This window comes from Bufo bufo, chromosome 3 (assembly GCF_905171765.1).
Source record: "Bufo bufo chromosome 3, aBufBuf1.1, whole genome shotgun sequence".
In the NCBI taxonomy this organism is placed as follows: Eukaryota; Metazoa; Chordata; class Amphibia; order Anura; family Bufonidae; genus Bufo; species Bufo bufo.
This window is the reverse complement of record NC_053391.1, coordinates 251202430-251226778: the sequence shown is the minus strand read 5'-3', so window position 1 is coordinate 251226778 and position 24349 is coordinate 251202430. Positions and strand designations below refer to the sequence as shown.

General features: G+C 44.0%; 1 protein-coding gene across 1 annotated transcript in view; it reads right to left on the bottom strand.

Annotated features, from left to right (window-relative positions):
* Positions 1 to 2354: 2354 nt before the first annotated feature.
* The window catches only part of KCNC4 (potassium voltage-gated channel subfamily C member 4), a 160729-nt gene continuing 138734 nt past the window's right edge, over positions 2355 to 24349 (bottom strand). Inside the window, exon 3 of the mRNA XM_040424096.1 lies at positions 2355 to 2659. Within this exon, the coding sequence (XP_040280030.1) occupies positions 2409 to 2659 (251 nt within the window). The 3' untranslated portion in view covers positions 2355 to 2408. The remainder of the gene's footprint in view (positions 2660 to 24349) is intronic.

Here is a 24349-nt window from a genome sequence, read left to right as displayed (position 1 = left end):
GGGTGATCAGGTGTGATCAGGGGTTAATAAGGGGTTAATAAGTGACAGGGGGGGTGTAGTGTAGTGGTGTTTGGTGCTACATATTACTGAGCTACCTGTGTCCTCTGGTGGTCGATCCAAACAAAAGGGACCACCAGAGGACTAGGTAGCAGGTATATTAGACGCTGTTATCAAAACAGCGTCTAATATACCTGTTAGGGGTTAAAAAAATCGCATCTCCAGCCTGCCAGCGAACGATCGCCGCTGGCAGGCTGGAGATCCACTCGCTTACCTTCCATTCCTGTGAACGGACGCGCGCCTGTGTGCGCGCGTTAACAGGAAATCTCGCGTCTCGCGAGGTGACGCATATATGCGGGACTCTGCGCAGGGCTGCCGCCTCCGGAACGCGATCCTGTGTTAGGCGGTCCGGAGGCGGTTAATTTCTCCTTCAGTATTGCCACTGTACAATAAGCAGTCTCTTTCCCCAATAACAGCTAAAAAAAAGAGGGTTCTTGATAACAGAAATTTTGGGAAAGCTCATTGTCAGGAACATTCATGTGCAAATGGCACAACTAAGGTTACTTTCACACCTGCGTTTGGTGTGGATCCATCTTGTATCTGCACAGACTGATCCGCACCGATAATGCAAACGCTTGTATCCATTCAGAATGGATCCGTTTGCATTAAAACGGATCCGTCCTGACTTACATTGGAAGTCAATGAGGAACGGATCCGTTTTCAATTGCACCATATTGTGTCAGTGAAAACTGATCCGTCCCCATTGACTTATATTGTAAGCAGCGTTTTGGTGTCCGCCTCCAAAGTGAAATGGAGGCGGAACTGAGCCAAACTGATGCATTCTGAACGGATCCTTATCCATTCAGAATGCATTGGGGCTGAATTGATCCTTTTTTGACCGCTTGTGAGAGCCCTGAAACGGATCTCACAAGCGGAAGCAGAAACGCCAGTGTGAAAATAGCCTTATTCAAGCAAGCCTGAAATTAGGAAATACATAAGTTTTCTAAATCTTAACCCCTTCCTTATTTAATGAGCTATGTTACTCTTTTTTCCATCTTCTGTCCTGTCAGAAGCTAGCAGCTGATGTACGTATGTTACAGATGACCTGTCACCTCTCCTGACATGTCTGTTTTAATAACTACTTGCATCCCCCATGTAAAAACAATTCTGGAGCATCTATTCTTATGCCTCTGTGGGGGACATTTATCAAGGCACGTATTCCTATACGCCAATCTTAATCTCCTTGCACTAGAGTAAGATGCGTCTAATTTATTAAAAGGCAAATGTTCTTTAATAAATTAGTCTTCTGTGCGCTAGAAACTCAAGTCCAACCAGACAGGAGGTAACATAGACTTGAGCTATAATAAACGTTAGTTTTTGATGTAAGTTATAGTAAATCTGGAGGGTGGCAGGAAGTCCCATCCCCCCAACTAAACCCCACGCCCTTTTCTCACCACTTTAGAAAAGTGTTTAGAAGTTGAATAAGTCACATCTTATGGCACAAAATATGGTGTGTGCGATAATTTCACTTTTTATGAACAAATAGTGGTGTAAAGGCTTTACTAATGTACCCTTATATTGTGCCATTCCATTATTATTCCTGCTGGAAGTTATAAATGAATTGCTAGAAGTTTGCAATGAAGATCCAGATAGGTGTTACTAGTTGGGGGTGTGTCCCTGCAGTCTGACTGTGGCAGCATTGATTAGATAGTAAGAAACTGTGCAGGTATACACCCCCAACTGGTAACACCCATCTGGACACTTCATTGCTGACTGCTTGCAATTTATTCATAACGGGAGTAATAAAGGGATAGCATAGGTCCTATTTAAATGGGACCTGAGCACTAAAATGAAGGCACCTACAGTGATCTTGCATATGATGTGCCCCTTTGACTTTTTGCTTGGAAATAACCATATCTTCATGATATGTATAGTTCATTGGAATTATAATGATCGTACAATCCTAAAGTAAGTGGAATTGCGATCAACATAGCTCCGAGTTACAGATATTTCTAAGCTAAAAGCTGAGAGAACATAGGGAGCTCCATAGGCCCCTTCTTTTCAGTGATCATCTAGACTTTTGGACCCCGAGTGATGGCATCTACTGTGTGCTTCACTGACATGTCAAATAACAAAGTAGCAGCTAGAAATTAATTCTTTATGACTACTGACATTAGGCTTGTTTCTGAAGAATCTCAATAATAAGTAATTATTTTCTTTTCTTACACAGAATGAACTTTATTTTGATTTTTCTTCAAAGATAAAGATACAAATAAGAAACATTTTACCACACAGGTGACCAGAGACAAATTGTAACACTTCACCTATGTAGCTGTCATTAATTTTCTATGGGAAGACTATGAAATTGAGAGTTAATATACATCCAGGTCAAAAAATATTATGTATTTATTTCATGAGGAACCTAGGAGAATCTGTGAGTCCATCTCTATATCTATATCTCGTATACCTTTCTTTATTCCTCCATCAGCAGCACAAGTATAATCTCCAGAACTCAGAAGAAAGCAAGAGGCCCCTGACTTGTTTTTGTCTTTGGCACTGGCTCGACGAATAATTCTCTTATCTTCTATCGGTGGAAATCTAGGTGGGTCTTCATGATCCTCATCTGACATTACTGTGTTGGCGTCCCCGTTTTGCTTAGAATCTGTACAAAAAAAACATAAAATTACAAAGAAGAATATTATAATGTAATCGTGTGTTTAATAAGTCAATCCTACTACATATGTTAATAAAATGATATTCACAATTAAAATGCAATCTGCAGATACCAACATTTGTATTAGTGGCAATAAATTATGGTCAGCCATTAAAATCACTTGTCCAATTCTAATGCATCCGTTTTGAAATGCGGCTAAATGAAAAGTTTAGCATTTTTGAAATCCGAGATTTGTAAATTAACTGTTAAACAAACTCAGGCTGGGAATGTTGCAATGCCACTGCCACAGAGGCCCCCTAGAAATGGAAGATGGGTTACTGCAGGTTCTGGTAGACTTAGAGTTGTGGATAGAAGACATGTCCCACAGTCTGTGGCTCTCCATAATTCATTTGCAGCACTTTCAGAGCGCAAGAGCAACATGGAGGATGGCTCAGGCACAGTGGGTGAGGAACAATCATCTCCTGTGCCTAAAGTATGCAAGACTACAGCCAAAGACAAAAAGGATAAGGTAAGAACTGATAGTAAGCAGCTGTTGGTGGGCGATTTTATCATAAGAGGTGTGAAGTTTGAGGAAAATGGTTTTGTGAGATGTCTCCCTGGTGCTACCGCTAGCAGGGACAGACGACGTATCCTTAATATTGTTAGGCAAGCAAAGCAGGAAAAGGAGGTGGATGCTATTGTCCATCTTGGGACAAATGATCTGGCTTGCAATGAGGTTTCAAAGGTGAAGGAATCTTTTCACACACTTGGTAATGATTTACGGGAGGTTGCATCGACTGTTTCATTCTCTGCAGTTTTGCCTGTGCATAACCAACATGATAGGAAGAGGCACATTAAGAAATTCAATGTATGGCTTGGTGAATGGTGTCTGAACCAAGGGTTTGGCTTTGTGTCCCATGTTAGCTCTTGTTGGAATGGAAAAGAACTGTACAAGAAAGATGGTTTTGCATCTCTCTCTCAATGGAACGAATGTCCTCAGTGAACAGTTCAAAGTATTTGCTAAGGTTAAGCACATAGGTAAAGAAATGACAAGCTCAGAGTCTTGTCTACAAATGCTCGCAGTTTAGGGAATAAGATCAATGAACTTGAGTCTATAATGGCATCTGAGAATATAGATTTAGTGATTGTTACTGAGACATGGTTCAATGGGAGTAATGACTGGGATATAACAATACCAGGGTTCTCTCTATATAGGACAGAGAAGGCAAGAAAGGGGGAGGGGTGGCCCTGTATGTGAAAGATAGCATAAAATCTAATTAAATTTAATACAAGTTAGCGAGACCAGTTTAGAGTCAGTTTGGGTTACGTTGCAGATTGATAATCATAAGGTAACTCGTGTAGGTGTGATATATAGACCACCTAGCCAAGTCAAAGATTTAGATGATCTACTAGTTGAGGAAATAGCTAAAATGACATTGAAGGGGGAAGTTATCATTATGGGAGACTTTAATCTTCCTGATGTAAACTGGAAAACCGAAATAGCTAGTTCTGCCAGGAGTACAGATATTCTAAATTCCCTACTGGGATTATCTCTACAGCAAGTAGTTGAGGAGCCAACCCGGAAGGAGGCCATTTTAGATTTAGTATTCACAAATGGGAATTTGGTATCTGATATTGCTGTAGGGGAAAGCTTGGGATCTAGTTATCACCAGTCAGTATGGTTTACTATAAGTACAGTGACTGAGTCACACCACACAAAAACAAAAGTTTTAGATTTTAGAAAAACTGACTTTTCTAAAATTAGATTAGTGGTATACGGGTCCCTATTAGATTGGAACAGTTTCAATGGAGTCCAGGAGAAATGGGATGACCTAAAAGTCGCACTATTGAAGGCAACAGATAATTGCATTAGGCTTGTCAGTAAAAGCAAAAAAAAGGAAGAGACCACTGTGGTACTCAGCAGAAGTGGCAAAAATCATTAAAAACATGGATGACAGGCAAATTTAAAGGATTAGGCAGAGAGAGGCCAAGCAAGTTATAAGAGCTTCTAAAGCACAGGCAGAAGAGAAATTAGCCCAGTCAATGAAAAAAGGCGATAAGACATTCTTCAGATACATAAATGAAAAAAGGAAACTAAAACAAGGAATTACCAAATTAAAAACAAAAGAAGGAAGGTATTTGGAAGAAGATAAATAACTAGCTGACTGCCTCAATGAATACCTCTGTTCAGTTTTTACAAAGGAAAATGAAGGAAAAGGACCTCAGTTAGGAAGGAAGACTAATGAATCTTTTGATGCATGTGTCTTTACAGAGTAAGAGGTTCTAAGTCAGCTGTCTAAAATTAATACAAATAACACAGGGGCCTGATGGGATACACCCAAAGCTATTAAAAGAGCTTAGCAGTGAACTAGCAAAACCATTAACAGATTTATTTAACCAATCACTGGTAACAGGAGTCGTCCCAAAAGATTGGAAATTAGCAAATGTTGTGTCCATTCACAAGAAAGGTAGTAGGGAGGAATCGGGCCACTATAGGCCAGTAAGCCTGACATCAATAGTGGGGAAGATAATAGAAACCATACTTAACCGCCTCCAGACCGCCTAATGCAGGATCGCGTTCCGGAGGCGGCAGTCTCAGGCAGAGTCATGCATCGGCGCGTCATCTCGCAAGACGCAAGATTTCGCTCAAAGCCGGCCCGCGCATGCGCATCGCGGGCCGGCAAAAGTTAGAGGGGTATTACATCACCAGCCTGCCAGCCAATGATCATCGCTGGCAGGCTGGCGATTTTCAAAAAAACTAATCACAAGCCATATAACACCTTATATTTATAAATATAAGGTGTTAAATGGCTTCTGTGCTCCTCTGCTGGTCCTTTTCGTCGGTTGGTCCCAGCAGAGGAGCACACATCACTGTGAGTACCCACCAACACCACACTTAGACCCCAGATCACCCCCATCACCCCAATTAACCCCTTGATCGCCCCTGTCAATCACCTAGTGAAAGGGAAAAAAGTGATCAGTGTAAACGGTCACTTTTTTTTCCCACTGGTATTGACTGTTAGGTTTTAGGATAGTTTAGGCCCCTTGGTTAGGTAGTTAGTGATCGGTTAGCGCCCAGCCCACCGCACCGCAGTCACTGATTCGCTGATTAGCTTATCGCTAATCAGCATTTGTACTTTTATAGTATCTGTAAGTGATCAAAACTGATCACAGTCAGATCTATAATAGTATTAGTGTCACCTTAGTTCACCCTCCACCCAAAACGCAGTGTTTGCCCGATCAGGCCTGATCGGTCGCCCACACGTGTGTTCACCCACGCCCGCCCCGCCGCAGTGACAAAAAAAATTTTGTTTTTTGATCACTGCATAATCACTTTACAAGCGCTGCGCCGATAAAAAAAATCAGTTTTGATATTTTTTATCAATCGCAGCGGCCTCCGGTACTTCGCTAGTCTCCCATTTGTAAGACAGGCTTGCTTTTTTTCTTGGGTAGTCTCAGGGAATACCCCCTAAATTTAGTAGTCCAAATGTCAAACAGGGGGTATTCTTCTGAAGAGGCCTACCGGCTTCTGACCCAGTCTGATGAGGAATGGGAACCCTCATCTGACGAATCCAGCGGGTCAGAATATGAACCTGTAGAAAGCAGTGGCAGTCTGACCCAAAGTTCGGACGAGGAGGTTGAAGTCCCTGATAGCACCATGTGTACCCGGCCCCTTGTTGCTAGACCACAGGTTGCGCAGGATCCGCTTCAAGGGCAGCAGAGTGGGGCTGGCGCTGTCGGATTACGTGGTGAGGCATACACCAGCAGCGCAGCCCACCCTGGACCTAGTACCAGCACTGCCGTACAACATGGTGAAGTGGCGAGCACCAGAAGGGCAGTTGAAGCTGGTACGGTGGCACGTGCAATAGTTACCCCGTCGCAGCCACCACACAGACAGGCCCGTAGAGCCCCTAGAGTCCCTGAGGTGCTGGCAAACCCTGATTGGCAGTCTCCAACTTCAGCCGCACCTGTAGTTCCCCCTTTCACCGCCCAGTCTGGAGTTCGGGTTGAGACAGCTCAGATCGGTTCGGCACTGGGATTTTTTGAGCTGTTCTTGACTGCTCAGCTCTTGGACATAGTCGTGGCAGAAACAAATCGGTATGCCACTCAATTTATAGCCGCCAACCCGGGAAGCTATTATGCCCAGCCTTTCCGGTGGAAACCAGTCCAAGTTTCCGAATTAAAAAATTTTCTGGGCCTTCTCCTCAACATGGGTCTAACCAAAAAGCATGAATTGCGGTCATATTGTCTGCTGTGGCACTGCGCGACCTATTCGCCGGGGCTTTCCCCAACGGCTCGTTACCACCCGTCTTGCAAGGGGGGAGAGGGCTGCCTTGTGTAACGAAGAACTGCTCGTGGTGAAATGGAGAGAGAAGCGTGACGTTTACATTACAGACTCTCCTCCATTCACGCAGACACGACAATACAAATAGAACGGGCAACCAGTGTCATTGAAAAGCCCCTCTCAGTCCACGACTATAATGCGCTCATGGGAGGGGTGGACTTCAATGACCAGATGTTGGCTCCTTATTTAGTTTCCCGATGCACCAGACGCTGGTATAAGAAGGTGTCTGTATATTTGATTCAATTGGCGATGTACAATAGTTTTGTTCTCTACAGTAAGGCTGGGAGAACAGGATCCTTCCTCAAATTTCAGGAAGAGATCATCGAGAACCTCCTGTATCCAGGAGGTTCCGTGGCCCCAACCACCAGTGTAGTGAGCCGTCTACACGAGCGATATTTCCCCAATGTCGTTGCTGGTACCTCAACCCAACCGTCACCCCGAAAAAGATGTCGTGTCTGTAGCAGGAGTGGAATAAGGCGTGACACCCGCTATTTCTGTCCTGACTGCCCTGACCACCCTGCCCTATGCTTAGGGGAGTGTTTCCGGAAGTACCACATACAGGTACACTTAGCATAGGGATTGCATCTCACAGGACAGGCCTACAGGGCTATTAGGGCCCTTTCCCTCACAGCTGCTGCAAACCTCTCCTTTCACCTGGGACAAAGTGCATAATGTACTTCGCCACATCTTCGGGCGATTTGCGCTTTGCACATTGTCCCATGGGGAAGGAGAGGTTTGTCCTATAAAGGTAAAAAATAAATTAAAAAAATCACTGGTAAGCAAAAAAGTTAACGTTCTGTTCAAAAAGTTAAATAAAGTTTATATGTTCCGTTCAAATGTTATTATAAAGTTAATAAATTTATTGCGTTGCGGCCTGGTTTTTTCTTTTTTGTTTTGTTTTTTTTACCTTCCAGGTGGACCAACCGATCGACTAGCTGCAGCACTGATGTGCATTCTGACAGAAGCATTGCGCTGCTGTCAGATTACGCAAAATTCGGTGTATGCGGCGCTGCAAGACGAGATTTCTCCTCTGCAGTAAAAGATACGTTTGCCGAGGCATATGAGCTGAGGGGGAGGCGTTGTGCATATGCTTTGGCAAACACTTTGTATATAAAAAAAATTATAAAAAATCCCGGCAATGATTTATTCATCCACATCGATTGATGTGAATGGAGAAATCGGGTTTGCCAGGGCATACGGGCTAAGTGGGTATGGATGTTGGGCGGAGCTCCTATGTCCTGGCAGACGCCTTTCCCCTCCTTTATTTTTTGGCAGAGATTTTTTCATCCACATTGATCGATGCGAATGAAGAAATCTGTGCCGTTCATTTTTTCTTTCAGCCCAGAGGCTGAACGGAAAAAAAATAATCTCATTACCCTTATGCTCAATATAAGGAGAATAGCAGAAACTCCTAATGCTCGCCATACATGTAATGATTGCGGAGACCCTCAAATGCCAGGGCAGTACAAACACCCCACAAATGACCACATTTTGGAAAGAAGACACCCCAAGGTATTCGCTGAGGGGCATATTGAGTCCATGAAAGATTTAAATTTTTGTCCCAAGTTAGCGGAAAGGGAGACTTTGTGAGAAAAAAAAAAGAAAAGCAATTTCCGCTAACTTGTGGCAAAAAAAAATAATTTCTATGAACTCGCCATGCCCCTCATTGAATACCTTGGGGTGTCTTCTTTCCAAAATGGGGTCACATGTGGGGTATTTATTCTGACCTGGCATTTTAGGGGTCCTAAAGCGTGAGAAGAAGTCTGGAATTCAAATGTCTAAAAATGCCCTCCTAAAAGGAATTTGGGCCCCTTTGCGCATCTAGGCTGCAAAAAAGTGTCACACATGTGGTATCGCCGTACTCAAGAGAAGTTGGGGAATGTGTTTTGGGGTGTCATTTTACATATACCCATGTTTGGTGAGATAAATATCTTGGTCAAATGCCAACTTTGTATAAGAAAAATGGAAAAGTTGTCTTTTAGAGAGATATTTCTCTCACCCAGCATGGGTATATGTAAAAAGACACCCCAAAACACATTGCCCTACTTCTTATGAGTACGGCGATACCAGATGTGTGACACTTTTTTGCAGCTTAGGTGGGTAAATGGGCCCACATTCCAAAGAGCACCTTTTGGATTTCACAGGGCATTTTTTACACATTTTTATTTCAAAGTACTTCTCACGCATTAGGGTCCCTAAAATGCCAGGGCAGTATAACTACCCCACAAGTGACCCCATTTTGGAAAGAAGACACCCCAAGGTATTCCGTGAGGGGCATGGCGAGTTCCTAGAATTTTTTATTTTTTGTGTGACACTTTTTTGCAGCCTAGGTGGGCAAATGGGCCCACATTCCAAAGAGCACCTTTTGGATTTCACAGGGCATCTTTTACACATTTTGATTTCAAACTACTTCCCACACATTAGGGCCCCTAAAATGCCAGGGCAGTATAACTACCCCACAAGTGACCCCATTTTGGAAAGAAGACACCCCAAGGTGTTCCATGAGGGGCATGGTGAGTTCCTCAAATTTTTTAATTTTTGTCACAAGTTAGCGGAAAATGCTGATTTTTTTTTTCTTTTTTTTTTTTCTTACAAAGTCTCATATTCCACTAACTTGGGACAAAAAATAAAAACTTCCATGAACTCACTATGCCCATCACGGAATACCTTGGGGTGTCTTTTTTCCAAAATGGGGTCACTTGTGGGGTAGTTATACTGCCCTGGCATTTTAGGGGCCCTAATGCGTGAGAAGTAGTTTGAAATCAAAATGTGTAAAAAATGCCCTGTGAAATCCGAAAGGTGCTCTTTGGAATGTGGGCCCCTTAGCCCACCTAGGCTGCAAAAAAGTGTCACACATCTGGTATCGCCGTACTCAGGAGAAGTTGGGCAATGTGTTTTGGGGTGTCATTTTAAATATACCCATGCTGGGTGAGAGAAATGTCTCTCTAAAAGACAACTTTTCCCATTTTTTTATACAAAGTTGGCATTTGACCGAGATATTTCTCTCACCCAGCATGGGTATATGTAAAATGATACAGTAGAAAGTATAGATACCCATGTTCAACCACACCATGAAGGAACAACAAATACTGGAATACATCACCAAATGCCAAACAATACCCTTTCAGAAAGCTATAGCTCAATAGTAAAAAGAAATACTAATAGACGAGTTAAAGAAAAACCTCTAAAAACGGACAATATAATAAAAATAAAAATAAAGACAGTAAAAAGGGATTTTTTTCAGGCAAGACCTTCACAAAGAAAAAAACAAAAAGAGGTAAAATATGACTTTTTGATCTCTTGCTATTACACTTTTTGTGATGTAAGGTGACAAAAAATTGTTTATTTAGCACAGTTTTTATTTTTATTTCTTTACGGTGTTCATCTGAGGGGTTAGGTCTTGATTTTTGATATTTTTATAGAGCCGGTTGATACAGACGCAGCGATACCTAATATGTATACTTTTTTTTAATTTATGCAAGTTTTACACAATAACAGCTTTTTTAAAACAAAAAAAAAAATGTTTTAGTGTCTCCATATTCTGAGCCATAGTTTTTTTATTTTTTGGGTGATTGTCTCAGGTAGGGGCTCATTTTTTGAGGGATGAGGTGACAGTTAGATTGGTACTATTTTGGTGGGCAAACACCTTTTTTATCACAGTTTTTATTTTTTTATTTTTTGCGGTGTTCATCTGAGGGGTTAGGTCATTTTTCGGGTACGTCATGTATCCTGAAGAGGTTAATGCCTAAACATTTTATAATAATAGCTTTCATTGAAGTTCCGATCCCCAGCTGTCACGACTATGGTCATGGTTGTGACTCTTAGAGCCGCATGCAGTTGCCAGCGGCCAGGTTTGGTTGTTTACCGCAAGTGAGGGCTGTTAGTTTGTGGCCTCATGTGTGGTTGCCGCTGGCAACATGATGTTGTTGGCAGTGTAGCAGCCTGAGCTTGTTGCTAGGCGGCTCGCTGTCAATGCATGCGGTTGCCTCTGGCAACGTGTGTTTGTATGTGTGCACGGGTTAAGTTGTGTGTGTTAGGAGTGGTGGGTGTGACCTCAGGCCTCCTTATATGTTGGTGTGGTGGAGCAGGAGGTCAGTTTGAGTTTGCGTGTTGTCAGTCTGTGTTGGGGCTCTGCTCCCTGGCTGAATGTGTCATGCTGTGTGAGCCACCCTTAGTTGTTATTATTTGTGTCTGTTTCCTGTACCCTTCCTCTCTGGTTTTGTTGTATGTCTAGTGTGATGAGCTATGTCTGGTATTTGTGGTGTTGTTACCAGCATGGCTGCTTGACGAGTCACTTTTGGTGTGTGTATGTTGCACTGGAGGGGTTTAAGCAATATGCAAGACTGTGTGCTTCCCCGCCTGGAACCTCCATGCTTCTTGTAGCCGCAGGGGGTCCGGGTTGTCGTTGGTGCCGTCCTTCCATCTCGGCTGCGGCAGGTAAGAGTTGATGGCATTTGTGGTGTTGCTGTGCTATTTACCTGCCGCACTGTTTATAGTCTTGCACCCTGCCAGCTACTGGGCCTCTGGAGACGCCTGTCATCCGTGTCCTGGATGAAGAGGTGTTCTCTGTCCTGTCACCAGCTGTAGGGCAATGCAGGGATACTTAGACTTCTAGGCACGTGGGTATGAGTCCCCTTACCTTTGAAGGGGGCTCATACAGCTAGGAGACTAGGGCCTGTTGAGGGAAGTTTTAGGAGGTGACCTGCTCCCTGTTCCTTGCTATCTGGCATTGTAGCCTCAGCTATTGCACGGTGGGGGGTTTTCCCCACTCCCCGTCGTGACACCAGCCCCATCTGTACTACTTACTAAATGTCCTGTAGCAGGCAGAGCAGGGCGGGCGGCCGGCTGTAACTCACTGACGTCACGTGCCTGCGCCGCCTACTTCATTCATAAATGAAAGCTATTATTATAAAGTGTTTAGGCATTAAACACTTAGGAAGTGAGTGAGCGGTGGGGCCGGAGTACAGTGACCGCACCGGCCCCGCTGCATGTGCATGACACCGGCCCCTCCTCCCTCCCTTGTCGAGCTGATACATCGCTGCAGCATCGCAGACTGCTATGTAAAATGGCAGCATTCGCCCCATAAGACGCAGGGGCATTTCCCCCCCACTTTTGGGGGGAAAAAGTGCATCTTATGGGGCGAAAAATACGGTAATGTATGTGTATAGCACCACCTGCTCTTTGTTCTGTTTCTAATTTCTTTGTCCTGCTCACTGAGATGGCCGCACATGCTCAGTTTCATCTTTCATCTTTCATCTCCTGAGCTGTGATAGGGAGAGCTGAGACACGCCCCCTTAGCTGCAGCAGTAAAGACACTCCCCTTGAGCTGTCAGCTTGATATAAATCTAGCAGAGCAATGAATGGGGAGATCTCTGGATCCATGTGAGGTACAGGGCTGGTTCTAGATTTGTTAGAAAGAAATTGTCATGTACTATATGATGTCTGATTTAATTTTTTTACATTATTTATGGAATAACCCCCTTAATGAGAAAAATAGCAGGACTTCAGGTTTGCTTTATTTTACCGAGCAGAATGGTTTAGCAGGAAACTACCTAAGTCTCAGCCAGCATTCATTTGTAACACGATAAAAATAGAAGGAATGTTTTGACTTTTTGACCTCACTTGCTTCTGTCTTGAAAAAAAAATATTTTATTCTTTTGGGAAATGGATTGGTCTCACCTCCTGTCTTTAAAAATGTTTCGTTTCTCACCAATGCAGCATGGGAAATGGAGGGATGCACTTGTGTATTAACCCTTTCACTGTATGACATATACCGTGTTTCCCCGAAAATAAGACATACCCATAAAATAAGCCGTAGCAGGGTTGCGGCTTATATGCTCAATATAAGACACCCCGAAAATAAGCCATAGTGATGGGCGTGGCTATGTACCGGCGCAGAGCTGTAAAGAAGACACGGGCAGCCCTTCTAATCTGCCGCATCGTGACAGCCACTGTAGGTGCTGTCTCACCTACTGTACCCCATTGTGACAGCTGCTGTAGGTGCTGTCTCATCTGCCCCACATCTGTAGGTGACGGGAGAGTTGCAGGCAGCCCCATCAACACGGTCGGCTCCCCCTGTTAGGTCCCGGTCGTTCTGTGCACAGCAAGCTGAGGGAGAAAGTGAAAGTAAAAGTCTCTTCAGCATCAGCATCAGTGTGCAGATTGGACCCAGTTCTCACTGGATCCCTGATAAATAAGCCATAAGACATCCCCTGAAAATAAGCCATAGTGTGTTTTTTGGAGGAAAAATAAATATAAGACAGTGTCTTATTTTCGGTGAAACACGGTATCTATTACAGTCACAACAACCTCCTCAATACACTGGGAAGCAAATGATGGTTATATAAAGTTAAGGGGGTTGTCCAGTCTAGTAGCCAACAACCCCAGTGGTCCTTTGTTACCTTTATTTATTTTATGCACTTATATAGCGCTACTATATTCCGCAGCACTTTACAGAAATGAGCATGAAGCTGTCCCCAATGGAGCTCACATTCTAAGTTTCCCATCAGTATGTCTTTGGGGTGTGGGAGGAAATCCACGCAAACACGGAGAGAACACACAAACTTCATGCAGATGTTGTCCTTGGTCAGATTCCTTTGCTCCATAAAAACTAAAAATCACACTCCTCTTCTACAGTCACAAAGTTTCTGCGCCATCCCTGATGGCTTATGTGAAGCCTTGTTGCTGATCTCATGAACTCATGAAGACTCATTTAAGCCATATTTTATCAGTTTGATAAGATTTTAACTATAATGAATGTTTGAGGTCAGGAGGTCAAAGATAAGGCTTCATATGAGCCGTCAGCTGATGGGATTACTCTTCAACAACTTTTTTTTTTTAAACTTGTATCTCAAAAATGACTGAACATTTTTAATAAAGACCAATTGTAAAATTGAATTTTAGCCCAAAATGAGTAAAATGCAGTCATAAAAATTGTCCTGAAGGTGTCCATAGCCTTTAAATCCATATTCATGCATGTGAACCCCCATCCAAAACAATCTTGAATATGCCCCTGTCACTAAATATACTCCTTACGATTTAACTGTGCTCTTATATCAAAGTACAGTCTGCTGTGTGTAGCTATAAGACAAGTGGTTGGAGAATAAGTCTCCTGGCTAAGGCCTATCTGCAGTAGGTCAGAAAGATTGTAAAGCCCCACCCCTTTGACTAAGCCCACCCTTCCAAGTCCAGTTGCAGTTGCAGCAGATCGGCATTAGATTCACCACTTTATTCTCTGCAGGATTTCTACAAGACTGTTTGTACTGTATAAGAATAATGCAGAAAGTGCTGCAGACTGACAAACCGTGATGGCAGAATTCAGAATTCTTTCTAGGTTTAGTATTCCTTTAATGACAAAGGAATGTAGGGAAAGAGTAGCTCAGGGCTATCAACATTCAGCCTGTACTTAGTTATGAGAAGCTGTGAAGATAAGCAAAGCAATGTATTGGTAAATGTCTCTCGTGGCTCATCAGAAACATCACTCTAAGGCCTCATGCACACGACCGTTGTGTGCATCTGTGGCCGTTGTTCCGTTTTACGTGATTTTCTGCAGACCCATTGACTTTCAATGGGTCCGTTGAAAACTCGGAAAATGCACCGTTGTTCATCCGCGGCCGTGATCCGTGTTTCCTGTCCGTCAAAAAAATAGGACCTGTCCTATTTTTTTGACGGACAACGGTTCACGGACCCATTCAAGTCAATGGGTCCGTGAAAAAACACGGATGCACACAAGATTGGCATCCGCGTCCGTAGGCTACTTTCACACAGACGGATCGCAGATCCGTCTACATAAAAGCTTTTTCAGAGCTGAGTTTTCACTTCGTGAAAACTCAAATCCGACAGTATATTCTAACAGAGGCGTTCCCATGGTGATGGGGACGCTTCAAGTTAGAATATACTAAGAACTTTGTACATGACTGCCCCCTGCTGCCTGGCAGCACCCGATCTCTTACAGGGGGCTGTGATCCGCACAATTAACCCCTCAGGTGCCGCACCTGAGAGGTTAATTGTGCGTATCATAGCCCCCTGTAAGAGATCAGGTGCTTCCAGGCAGGAGGGGGCAGACCCCCCTCCCCTGTATTTAACTCATTGGTGGCCAGTGCGGCCCCCCCTCCCTCCCCTGTATTTAACTCATTGGTGGCCAGTGCGGCCCCCCTCCCTCCCCTGTATTATATTCATTGGTGGCCAGTGTGGCCTCCCCTCTCCCCCCCCCTAATTAAAATCACCCCCCCATCATTGGTGGCCAGTGCGGCCTCCCCTCTCCCCTCCCCTAATTAAAATCACCTTCTCCCATCATTGGTGGCAGCGGAGAGTTCCGATCGGGGTCCCAGTTTAATCGCTGGGGCTCCGATCGGTAACCAGGGCAACCAGGACGCTACTGCAGTCCTGGTTTAATGGTTACTTAGCAATTTTTAGAAGCATTATACTAACCTGCGATGTCTGTGACCAGCCGGGTGCTCCTCCTACTGGTAAGTGATAGGTCTGTGCTATAGGCAATGCGCCGCACAGACCTTTCACTTACCAGTAGGAGGAGCGCCCAGCTGGTCACAGACAGCGAAGGTAAGTATAATGCTTCTAAAATTGCTAAGTAACCATGGCAACCAGGACTGCAGTAGCATCCTGGTTGCCATGGTTACCGATCGGAGCCCCAGCGATTAAACTGGGACTCTGATCGGAACTCTCCGCTGCCACCAATAATGGGGGAAGGTGATTTTAATTAGGGGGGGGAGAGGGGAGGCCGCACTGGCCACCAATGATGGGGGGGTGATTTTAATTGGGGAGGGGAGGCCGCACTGGCCACCAATGATGGGGAGGTGATTTTAATTAGGGAGGGGGGGAGAGGGGAGGCCGCACTGGCCACCAATGAGTTAAATACAGGGGAGGGGGGTCTGCCCCCTCCTGCCTGGCAGCACCTGATCTCTTACAGGGGGCTATGATACGCACAATTAACCCCTTAGGTGCGGCACCTGAGGGGTTAATTGTGCTGATCACAGCCCCCTGTAAGAGATCGGGTGCTGCCAGGCAGCAGGGGGCAGTCATGTACACAGTTCTTAGTATATTCTAACTTGAAGCGTCCCCATCACTATGGGAACGCCTCTGTGTTAGAATATACTGTCAGATCTGAGTTTTGACGATCTAACTCAAATCTGATGGTATATTCTAACATAGAGGCGTTCCCATGGTGATGGGGACGCTTCAAGTTAAAATATACCATCGGATTGGAGAAAACTCCGATCCTATGGTATATTAACTCCTGACTTTACATTGAAAGTCAATGGGGGACGGATCCGTTTGCAATTGCACCATATTGTGTCAACGTCAAACGGATCCGTCCCCATTGACTTGCATTGTAAGTCAGGGCAGATCCGTCTGGCTCCGCACGGCCAGGCGGATACCAAAACGACTTTTTTTTCATGTCCGTGGATCCTCCAAAAATCAAGGAGGACCCACGGACGAAAAAATGGTCACGGAACAACGGAAATCCGTTTTGCGAGCCGCAAAAAGGAAAACGTCCGTGTGCATGAGGCCTTATACGAATGAGAAAACGTGCACCCTCAATACAGAAAAGCTAAAATATGCTCTTACCTTAGCAGTTAAGGTGCATTTAGATGCTGTGAGGAGCAGTCAATGGCACGAAGGAAGTGGTCCTTCAAGACAATCAGCTGCTCATTAAGTGGAGTTGAAGTTCTGCATTTACATGCAGTGATCACCTCCACAGTAAGAGGATGGACGATGGCTACTGTGATCAATCATCCCCATACAGAAATCATTGCTCCTGGTAAGCAGAATGCTGTTTAGATGGCACAATCTGCTGCTCCAAAACTGTGATTGAGGTGATCTCCAGCACCTTTAGGTGGGCAGATTATCAGGAAGGAGCATTTGTAGGAACATTTTCAAACATTGGGCCGTGTAAATCCAGCTTTAGGCTCTTTAAAAAATGTTTTTATCTATAGTCAATTCCTTTCCCATCAAATAGTTTCTAACTCTGTGCTCACAGCATTTAATAAGATTTCTGAGCAGTGATGGACACTGACCACTAACAGCATAAAAACACTGGGGGAGATTTATCGAACTGGTGTAAAGTAAAACTGGCTTAGTTGTCCATAGCAACCAATCATATTCCACCTTTCATTTTCCAAAGGAGCTGTGAAAAATGAAAGGTGGAATCTGATTGGTTGCTATAGGCAACTAAGCCAGTTCTACTTTACACCAGTTTGATAAATGACTCCACTGTGTAGGCCCTCTTCTATCAGCATACCCACTACTTACATCTTTTTTTAAGTATTCTTATATTTAACCACCTCAGCCCCCAGTGCTTAAACACCCTGAAAGACCAGGCCACTTTTTACACTTCTGACCTACACTACTTTCACCATTTATTGCTCGGTCATGCAACTTACCACCCAAATGAATTTTACCTCCTTTTCTTCTCACTAATAGAGCTTTTATTTGGTGGTATTTCATTGCTGCTGACATTTTTACTTTTTTTGTTATTAATCGAAATTTAACGATTTTTTTGCAAAAAAATGACATTTTTCACTTTCAGTTGTAAAATTTTGCAAAAAAAACGACATCCATATATAAATTTTGCTCTAAATTTATTGTTCTACATGTCTTTGATAAAAAAAAAATGTTTGGGTAAAAAAAAAATGGTTTGGGTAAAAGTTATAGCGTTTACAAACTATGGTACAAAAATGTGAATTTCCGCTTTTTGAAGCAGCTCTGACTTTCTGAGCACCTGTCCTGTTTCCTGAGGTTCTACAATGGCCAGACAGTACAAACACCCCACAAATGACCCCATTTCGGAAAGTACACACCCTAAGGTATTCGCTGATGGGCATAGTGAGTTCATAGAACTTTTTATTTTTTGTCACAAGTTAGCGGAAAATGATGATTTTTTTTTTTTCTTACAAAGTCTCATATTCCACTAACTTGTGACAAAAAATAAAAACTTCTATGAACTCACTATGCCCATCACGAAATACCTTGGGGTCTCTTCTTTCCAAAATGGGGTCACTTGTGGGGTGGTTATACTGCCCTGGCATTCTAGGGGCCCAAATGTGTGGTAAGGAGTTTGAAATCAAATTCTGTAAAAAATGACCTGTGAAATCCGAAAGGTGCTCTTTGGAATATGGGCCCCTTTGCCCACCTAGGCTGCAAAAAAGTGTCACACATCTGGTATCTCCGTACTCAGAAGAAGGTGGGGAATGTGTTTTGGGGTGTCATTTTATATATACCCATGCTGGGTGAGAGAAATATCTTGGTCAAATGCCAACTTTGTATAAAAAAATGGGAAAAGTTGTCTTTTGCCAAGATATTTCTTTCACCCAGCATGGGTATATGTAAAATGACACCCCAAAACACATTCCCCAACTTCTCCTGAGTACGGAGATACCAGATGTGTGACACTTTTTTGCAGCCTAGGTGGGCAAAGGGGCCCATATTCCAAAGAGCACCTTTTGGATTTCACAGGTCATTTTTTACAGAATTTGATTTCAAACTACTTTGCACGCATTTGGGCCCCTAAAATGCCAGGCAGTATAACTACCCCGCAAGTGACCCCATTTTGGAAAGAAGACACCCCAAGGTATTTCGTGATGGGCATAGTGAGTTCATGGAAGTTTTTATTTTTTGTCACAAGTTAGAGGAATATGAGACCTTGTAAGAAAAAAAAAAAAGAAAAAAAATCAGCATTTTCCACTAACTTGTGACAAAAAATAAAAAATTCTAGGAACTCGCCATGCCCCTCACGGAATACCTTGGGGTGTCTTCTTTCCAAAATGGGGTCACTTGTGGGGTAGTTATACTGCCCTGGCATTTTCCAGGGGCCCTAATGTGTGGTAAGTAGGTAAATGACCTGTGAAATCCTAAAGGTGCTCTTTGGAATATGGGCCCCTTTGCCCACCTAGGCTGCAAAAAAGTGTCACACATGTGGTATCGCCGTATTCAGGAGAAGTTGGGGAATGTGTTTTGGGGTGTCATTTTACATATACCCTTGCTGGGTGAGAGAAATATCTTGACAAAAGACAACTTTTCCCATTTTTTTATACAAAGTTGGCATTTGACCAAGATATTTCTCTCACCCAGCATGGGTATATGTAAAATGACACCCCAAAACACATTCCCCAACTTCTCCTGAGTACGGCAATGCCAGATGTGTGACACTTTTTTGCAGCCTAGATGCGCAAAGGTGCCCAAATTCCTTTTAGGAGGGCATTTTTAGACATTTGGATACCAGACTTCTTCTCACGCTTTGGGGCCCCTAGAATGCCAGGGCAGTATAAATACCCCACATGTGACCCCATTTTGGAAAGAAGACACCACAAGGTGTTCAATGAGGGGCATGGCGAGTTCATAGAAATTTTATTTTTTTGGCACAAGTTAGCGGAAATTGATATTTTTAATTTTTTTCTCACAAAGTCTCCCGTTCCGCTAACTTGGGACAAAAATTTCAATCTTTCATGGACTCAATATGCCCCTCACGGAATACCTGGGGGTGTCTTCTTTCCGAAATGGGGTCACATGTGGGGTATTTATACTGCCCTGGCATTCTAGGGGCCCTAAAGCGTGAGAAGTCGTCTGGAATATAAATGTCTAAAAAATTTTACGCATTTGGATTCCGTGAGGGGTATGGTGAGTTCATGTGAGATTTTATTTTTTGACACAAGTTAGTGGAATATGAGACTTTGTAAGAAAAAAATAAAAATAATTCCGCTAACTTGGGCCAAAAAAATGTCTGGAGCCTTACAGAGGGGTGATCAATGACAGGGGGGGTGATCAATGACAGGGGGGGTGATCAATGACAGGGGGGTGATCAGAGAGTCTATATGGGGTGATCACCACAGTCATTGATCACGCCCGTGTAAGGCTTCATTCAGACGTCCGGATGCGTTTTGCGGATCCGATCCATCTATCAGTGCATCCGTAAAAATCATGCGGACGTCTGAATGGAGCTTTACAGGGGGGTAATCAATGACAGGGGGGTGATCAGGGAGTCTATATGGGGTGATCACCACAGTCATTGATCATGCCCCTGTAAGGCTTCATTCAGACGTCCGGATGCAGTTTGCGGATCCGATCCATCTATCAGTGGATCCGTAAAAATCATGCGGACGTCTGAATGGAGCTTTACAGGGGGGTAATCAATGACAGGGGGGGTAATCAATGACAGGGGGGTGATCAGGGAGTCTATATGGGGTGATCACCACAGTCATTGATCACGCCTCTGTAAGGCTTCATTCAGACGTCCGGATGCGTTTTGCGGATCCGATCCATCTATCAGTGCATCCGTAAAAATCATGCAGACATCTGAATGGAGCTTTACAGGGGGGTAATCAATGACAGGGGTGTAATCAATGACAGGGGGGTGATCAGGGAGTCTATATGGGGTGATAACCACAGTCATTGATCATGCCCCTGTAAGGCTTCATTCAGACGTCCGGATGCGTTTTGCGGATCCGATCCATCTATCAGTGCATCCGTAAAAATCATGCGGACATCTGAATGGAGCTTTACAGGGGGGTGATCAGGGAGTCTATATGGGGTGATCACCACAGTCATTGATCATGCCCCTGTAAGGCTTCATTCAGACGTCCGGATGCGTTTTGCGGATCCGATCCATCTATCAGTGCATCCGTAAAAATCATGCGGACATCTGAATGGAGCTTTACAGGGGGGTGATCAGGGAGTCTATATGGGGTGATCACCACAGTCATTGATCACGCCCCTGTAAGGCTTCATTCAGACGTCCGGATGCGTTTTGCGGATCCGATCCATCTATCAGTGGATCCGTAAAAATCATGCGGACGTCTGAATGGAGCTTTACATGGGGTTGATCAATGACAGGGGGGTAATCAATGACAGGGGGGTGATCAGGGAGTCTATATGGGGTGATCACCACAGTCATTGATCACGCCCCTGTAAGGCTTCATTCAGACGTCCGGATGCGTTTTGCGGATCCGATCCATCTATCAGTGGATCCGTAAAAATCATGCGGACGTCTGAATGGAGCTTTACAGGGGGGTGATCAATGACAGGGGGGTGATCAATGACAGGGGGGAAATCAATGACAGGGGGGTGATCAGGGAGTCTATATGGGGTGATCAGGGGCTAATAAGGGGTTAATAAGTGGGGGGGGGGGTGTAGTGTAGTGTAGTGGTGCTTGGTGCTACTTTACTGAGCTACCTGTGTCCTCTGGTGGTCGATCCAAACAAAGGGGACCACCAGAGGACCAGGTAGCAGGTATATTAGACGCTGTTATCAAAACAGCGTCTAATATACCTGTTAGGGGTTAAAAAAAAACACATCTCCAGCCTGCCAGCAAACGATCGCCGCTGGCAGGCTGGAGATCAACTCTCTTACCTTCCGTTCCTGTGAGCGCGCGCGCCTGTGTGCGCGCGTTCACAGGAAATCTCGCGTCTCGCGAGATGACGCGTATATGCGTCCAGGCGGAATGAATCAACCACCTCCAGGACGCGTCTGTGCGTACAGCGGTCCGCAGGTGGTTAAAGAGGACCTGTCCGCTCTCCTCACATGTTTGTTTTAGTAACTACTTGTATTCCGTGTTAAACAACAATTCTGGAGCATCTTTTCTTAGAACTCTGTCTTGCGCTGTCTGTCCATTGTCCCTTTTAGTAATTTATGGATTCTTTGACAATGAATTCACATTGAAGTGAATAGGAACAGAGCTGCAGTTACTGACTTTGTCCACTGCACAATGAATGGAGCTGTGTAGTTTCAGCACCAACTTCAGACACCGGAGCTACTCTGAACAGCTGATAAGTGCGAGTGCAGAGTGTTGAACTCCTGCTGATCAGATATTGATGGCCTATCCTGATGTAAGTTCAAAGTTCGAGTCACTGCAAATAGCGGAGTTCAGCTAGAAGTGTGGATGACCACTAGTAATATGAACCATCAGATAGAGACAGCATGCTTGCTGTCAGTATCAATTTGGATAAAGAAGCAAGGATCTTCACAATTCTTTACAGAAGAGGACGCATCATAGTCCTGCAGTGCGCTCTGAAAAAATTGACTTCAGTAAATGGCATTTATCATCTATAGAAAGCTAATATAAGACAATTACTAATGTATTGTGATTGTCCATATTATGTCTTTTGCTGGCTTGATTTAATTTTCCATCGCATTATACACTGCCCAAGTGCCGTAATTAGAACTGACTCGGCCACACGGCAAATTTTTTAACCGCCCCTCCCCCAATCACCCTTAATGTAGATCTCAGACCAAACAAAAAAATAAATTAATACTCTCCTCTTTTTCCCTTCTACGGATGCCTCATGCAGCACTGTGTCTAGGCACGCATTACACTGTGACCTGATGTCGCTCCTATGCACTTTACATCCCATCCCGAAGCTGCAGCCTGCCAGTATTTAGTGTAGTGCAGATGCCTGGAGAACAATACCAATGCTAGGACTAAGAACACCACACTCACCACTAAATCCATTTGTCCTCCTCTTGGGCCTCTTCCTTAATTCGGGCCCCATAGCAGACGTTTATCCTGCTTACATGGTAGCTATGCCCCTGCACTGCCCATTTCCAAAACATTACAACCACTTCTGCAGCACAGATACGAGGTGGCTGGGATGAGAGCTGGCGCTTTTTCCTACAGTGTGCAAGCACTGCCACCACTACTGGATTGTAATGGGGGCCATAATGTCTGGAAACGAGCAGTATATAATATGATGGAAAAATGAATCGAGCCAGTAAAGGAGTCAATATGAACAATTGCAAGACTGTAAGTGTCTTGTATTAACTTTCTCTACATGATAAATGCCATTTGCTGAAGTGAGACATCCCTTTTAATACAATACCAAACTCTCAGTCTGGTTTATTACCATTTGTCAGACTAAGTCTACATTTCAATTTATGTCTACATTTCATTATTAAATGGGATGCTATTATAAATGTTGCCCCGTGCAGATTACCCTTTTTAAAATATAAGCCATTCTAGTTGATCTAAGTTGTGATGATAACAGTTACTGCTGGGGAAATGCTGGCCATTCAGTTATAAACCAGGCATGGAATGGACCATGTTCACCAGAGCAGCTCTCTATTCTGGCTCTTAGAGGGGGGTTCCTGAGTAGAAAACCCCTTCTATGATAGCTAATAAATCATTGGTTCTGTCACTGCAATATTTAAATGCCACAGTGGTGTAAGGGTAGCCTGTTGTGTCCCTTTGGATATGGCTGTGCACGTGTCACGATGCTCCTACATGGATACGCTGGAACCCCAGGCATTGTCATCTGAAGAAGTGCAATAGTTGAGGGATTTGTAGAATAAATTGAGTCTACAGTCGTGGCCAAAAGTTTTGAGAATGACACAAATATTAGTTTTCACAAAGTTTGCTGCTAAACTGCTTTTAGATCTTTGTTTCAGTTGTTTCTGTGATGTAGTGAAATATAATTACACGCACTTCATACGTTTCAAAGGCTTTTATCGACAATTACATGACATTTATGCAAAGAGTCAGTATTTGCAGTGTTGGCCCTTCTTTTTCAGGACCTCTGCAATTCGACTGGGCATGCTCTCAATCAACTTCTGGGCCAATTCCTGACTGATAGCAACCCATTCTTTCATAATCACTTCTTGGAGTCTGTCAGAATTAGTGAGTTTTTGTTTGTCCACTGATGGTAGCGCTCACCTTTTTTTTTCTCCGGACAAGCCTTTTTCCAGATGCCCCAAACAATCGGAAAGAGGCTTCATCGGAGAATATGACTTTGCCCCAGTCCTCAGCAGTCCATTCACCAAACTTTCTGCAGAAGATCAATCTGTCCCTGATGTTTTTTTGGAGAGAAGTGGCTTCTTTGCTGCCCTTCTTGACACTAGGCCATCTTCCAAAAGTCTTTGCATCACTGTGCGTGCAGATGCGCTCACACCTGCCTGCTGCCATTCCTGAGCAAGCTCTGCACTGGTGGCACTCCGATCCCGCAGCTGAATCCTCTTTAGGAGACGATCCTGGCGCTTGCTGGACTTTCTTAGACGCCCTGAAGCCTTCTTAACAAGAATTGAACCTCTTTCCTTGAAGTTCTTGATGATCCTATAAATTGTTGATTGAGGTGCAATCTTAGTAGCCACAATATCCTTGCCTGTGAAGCCATTTTCATGCAACGCAAAGATGGCTGCACGCGTTTCTTTGCAGGTCACCATGGTTAACAATGGAAGAACAATGATTTCAAGCATCACCCTCCTTTTAACATGTCAAGTCTGCTATTTTAACCCAATCAGCCTGACATAATGATCTCCAGCCTTGTGCTCGTCAACATTCTCACCTGAGTTAACAAGACGATTACTGAAATGATCTCAGCAGGTCCTTTAATGACAGCAATGAAATGCAGTGG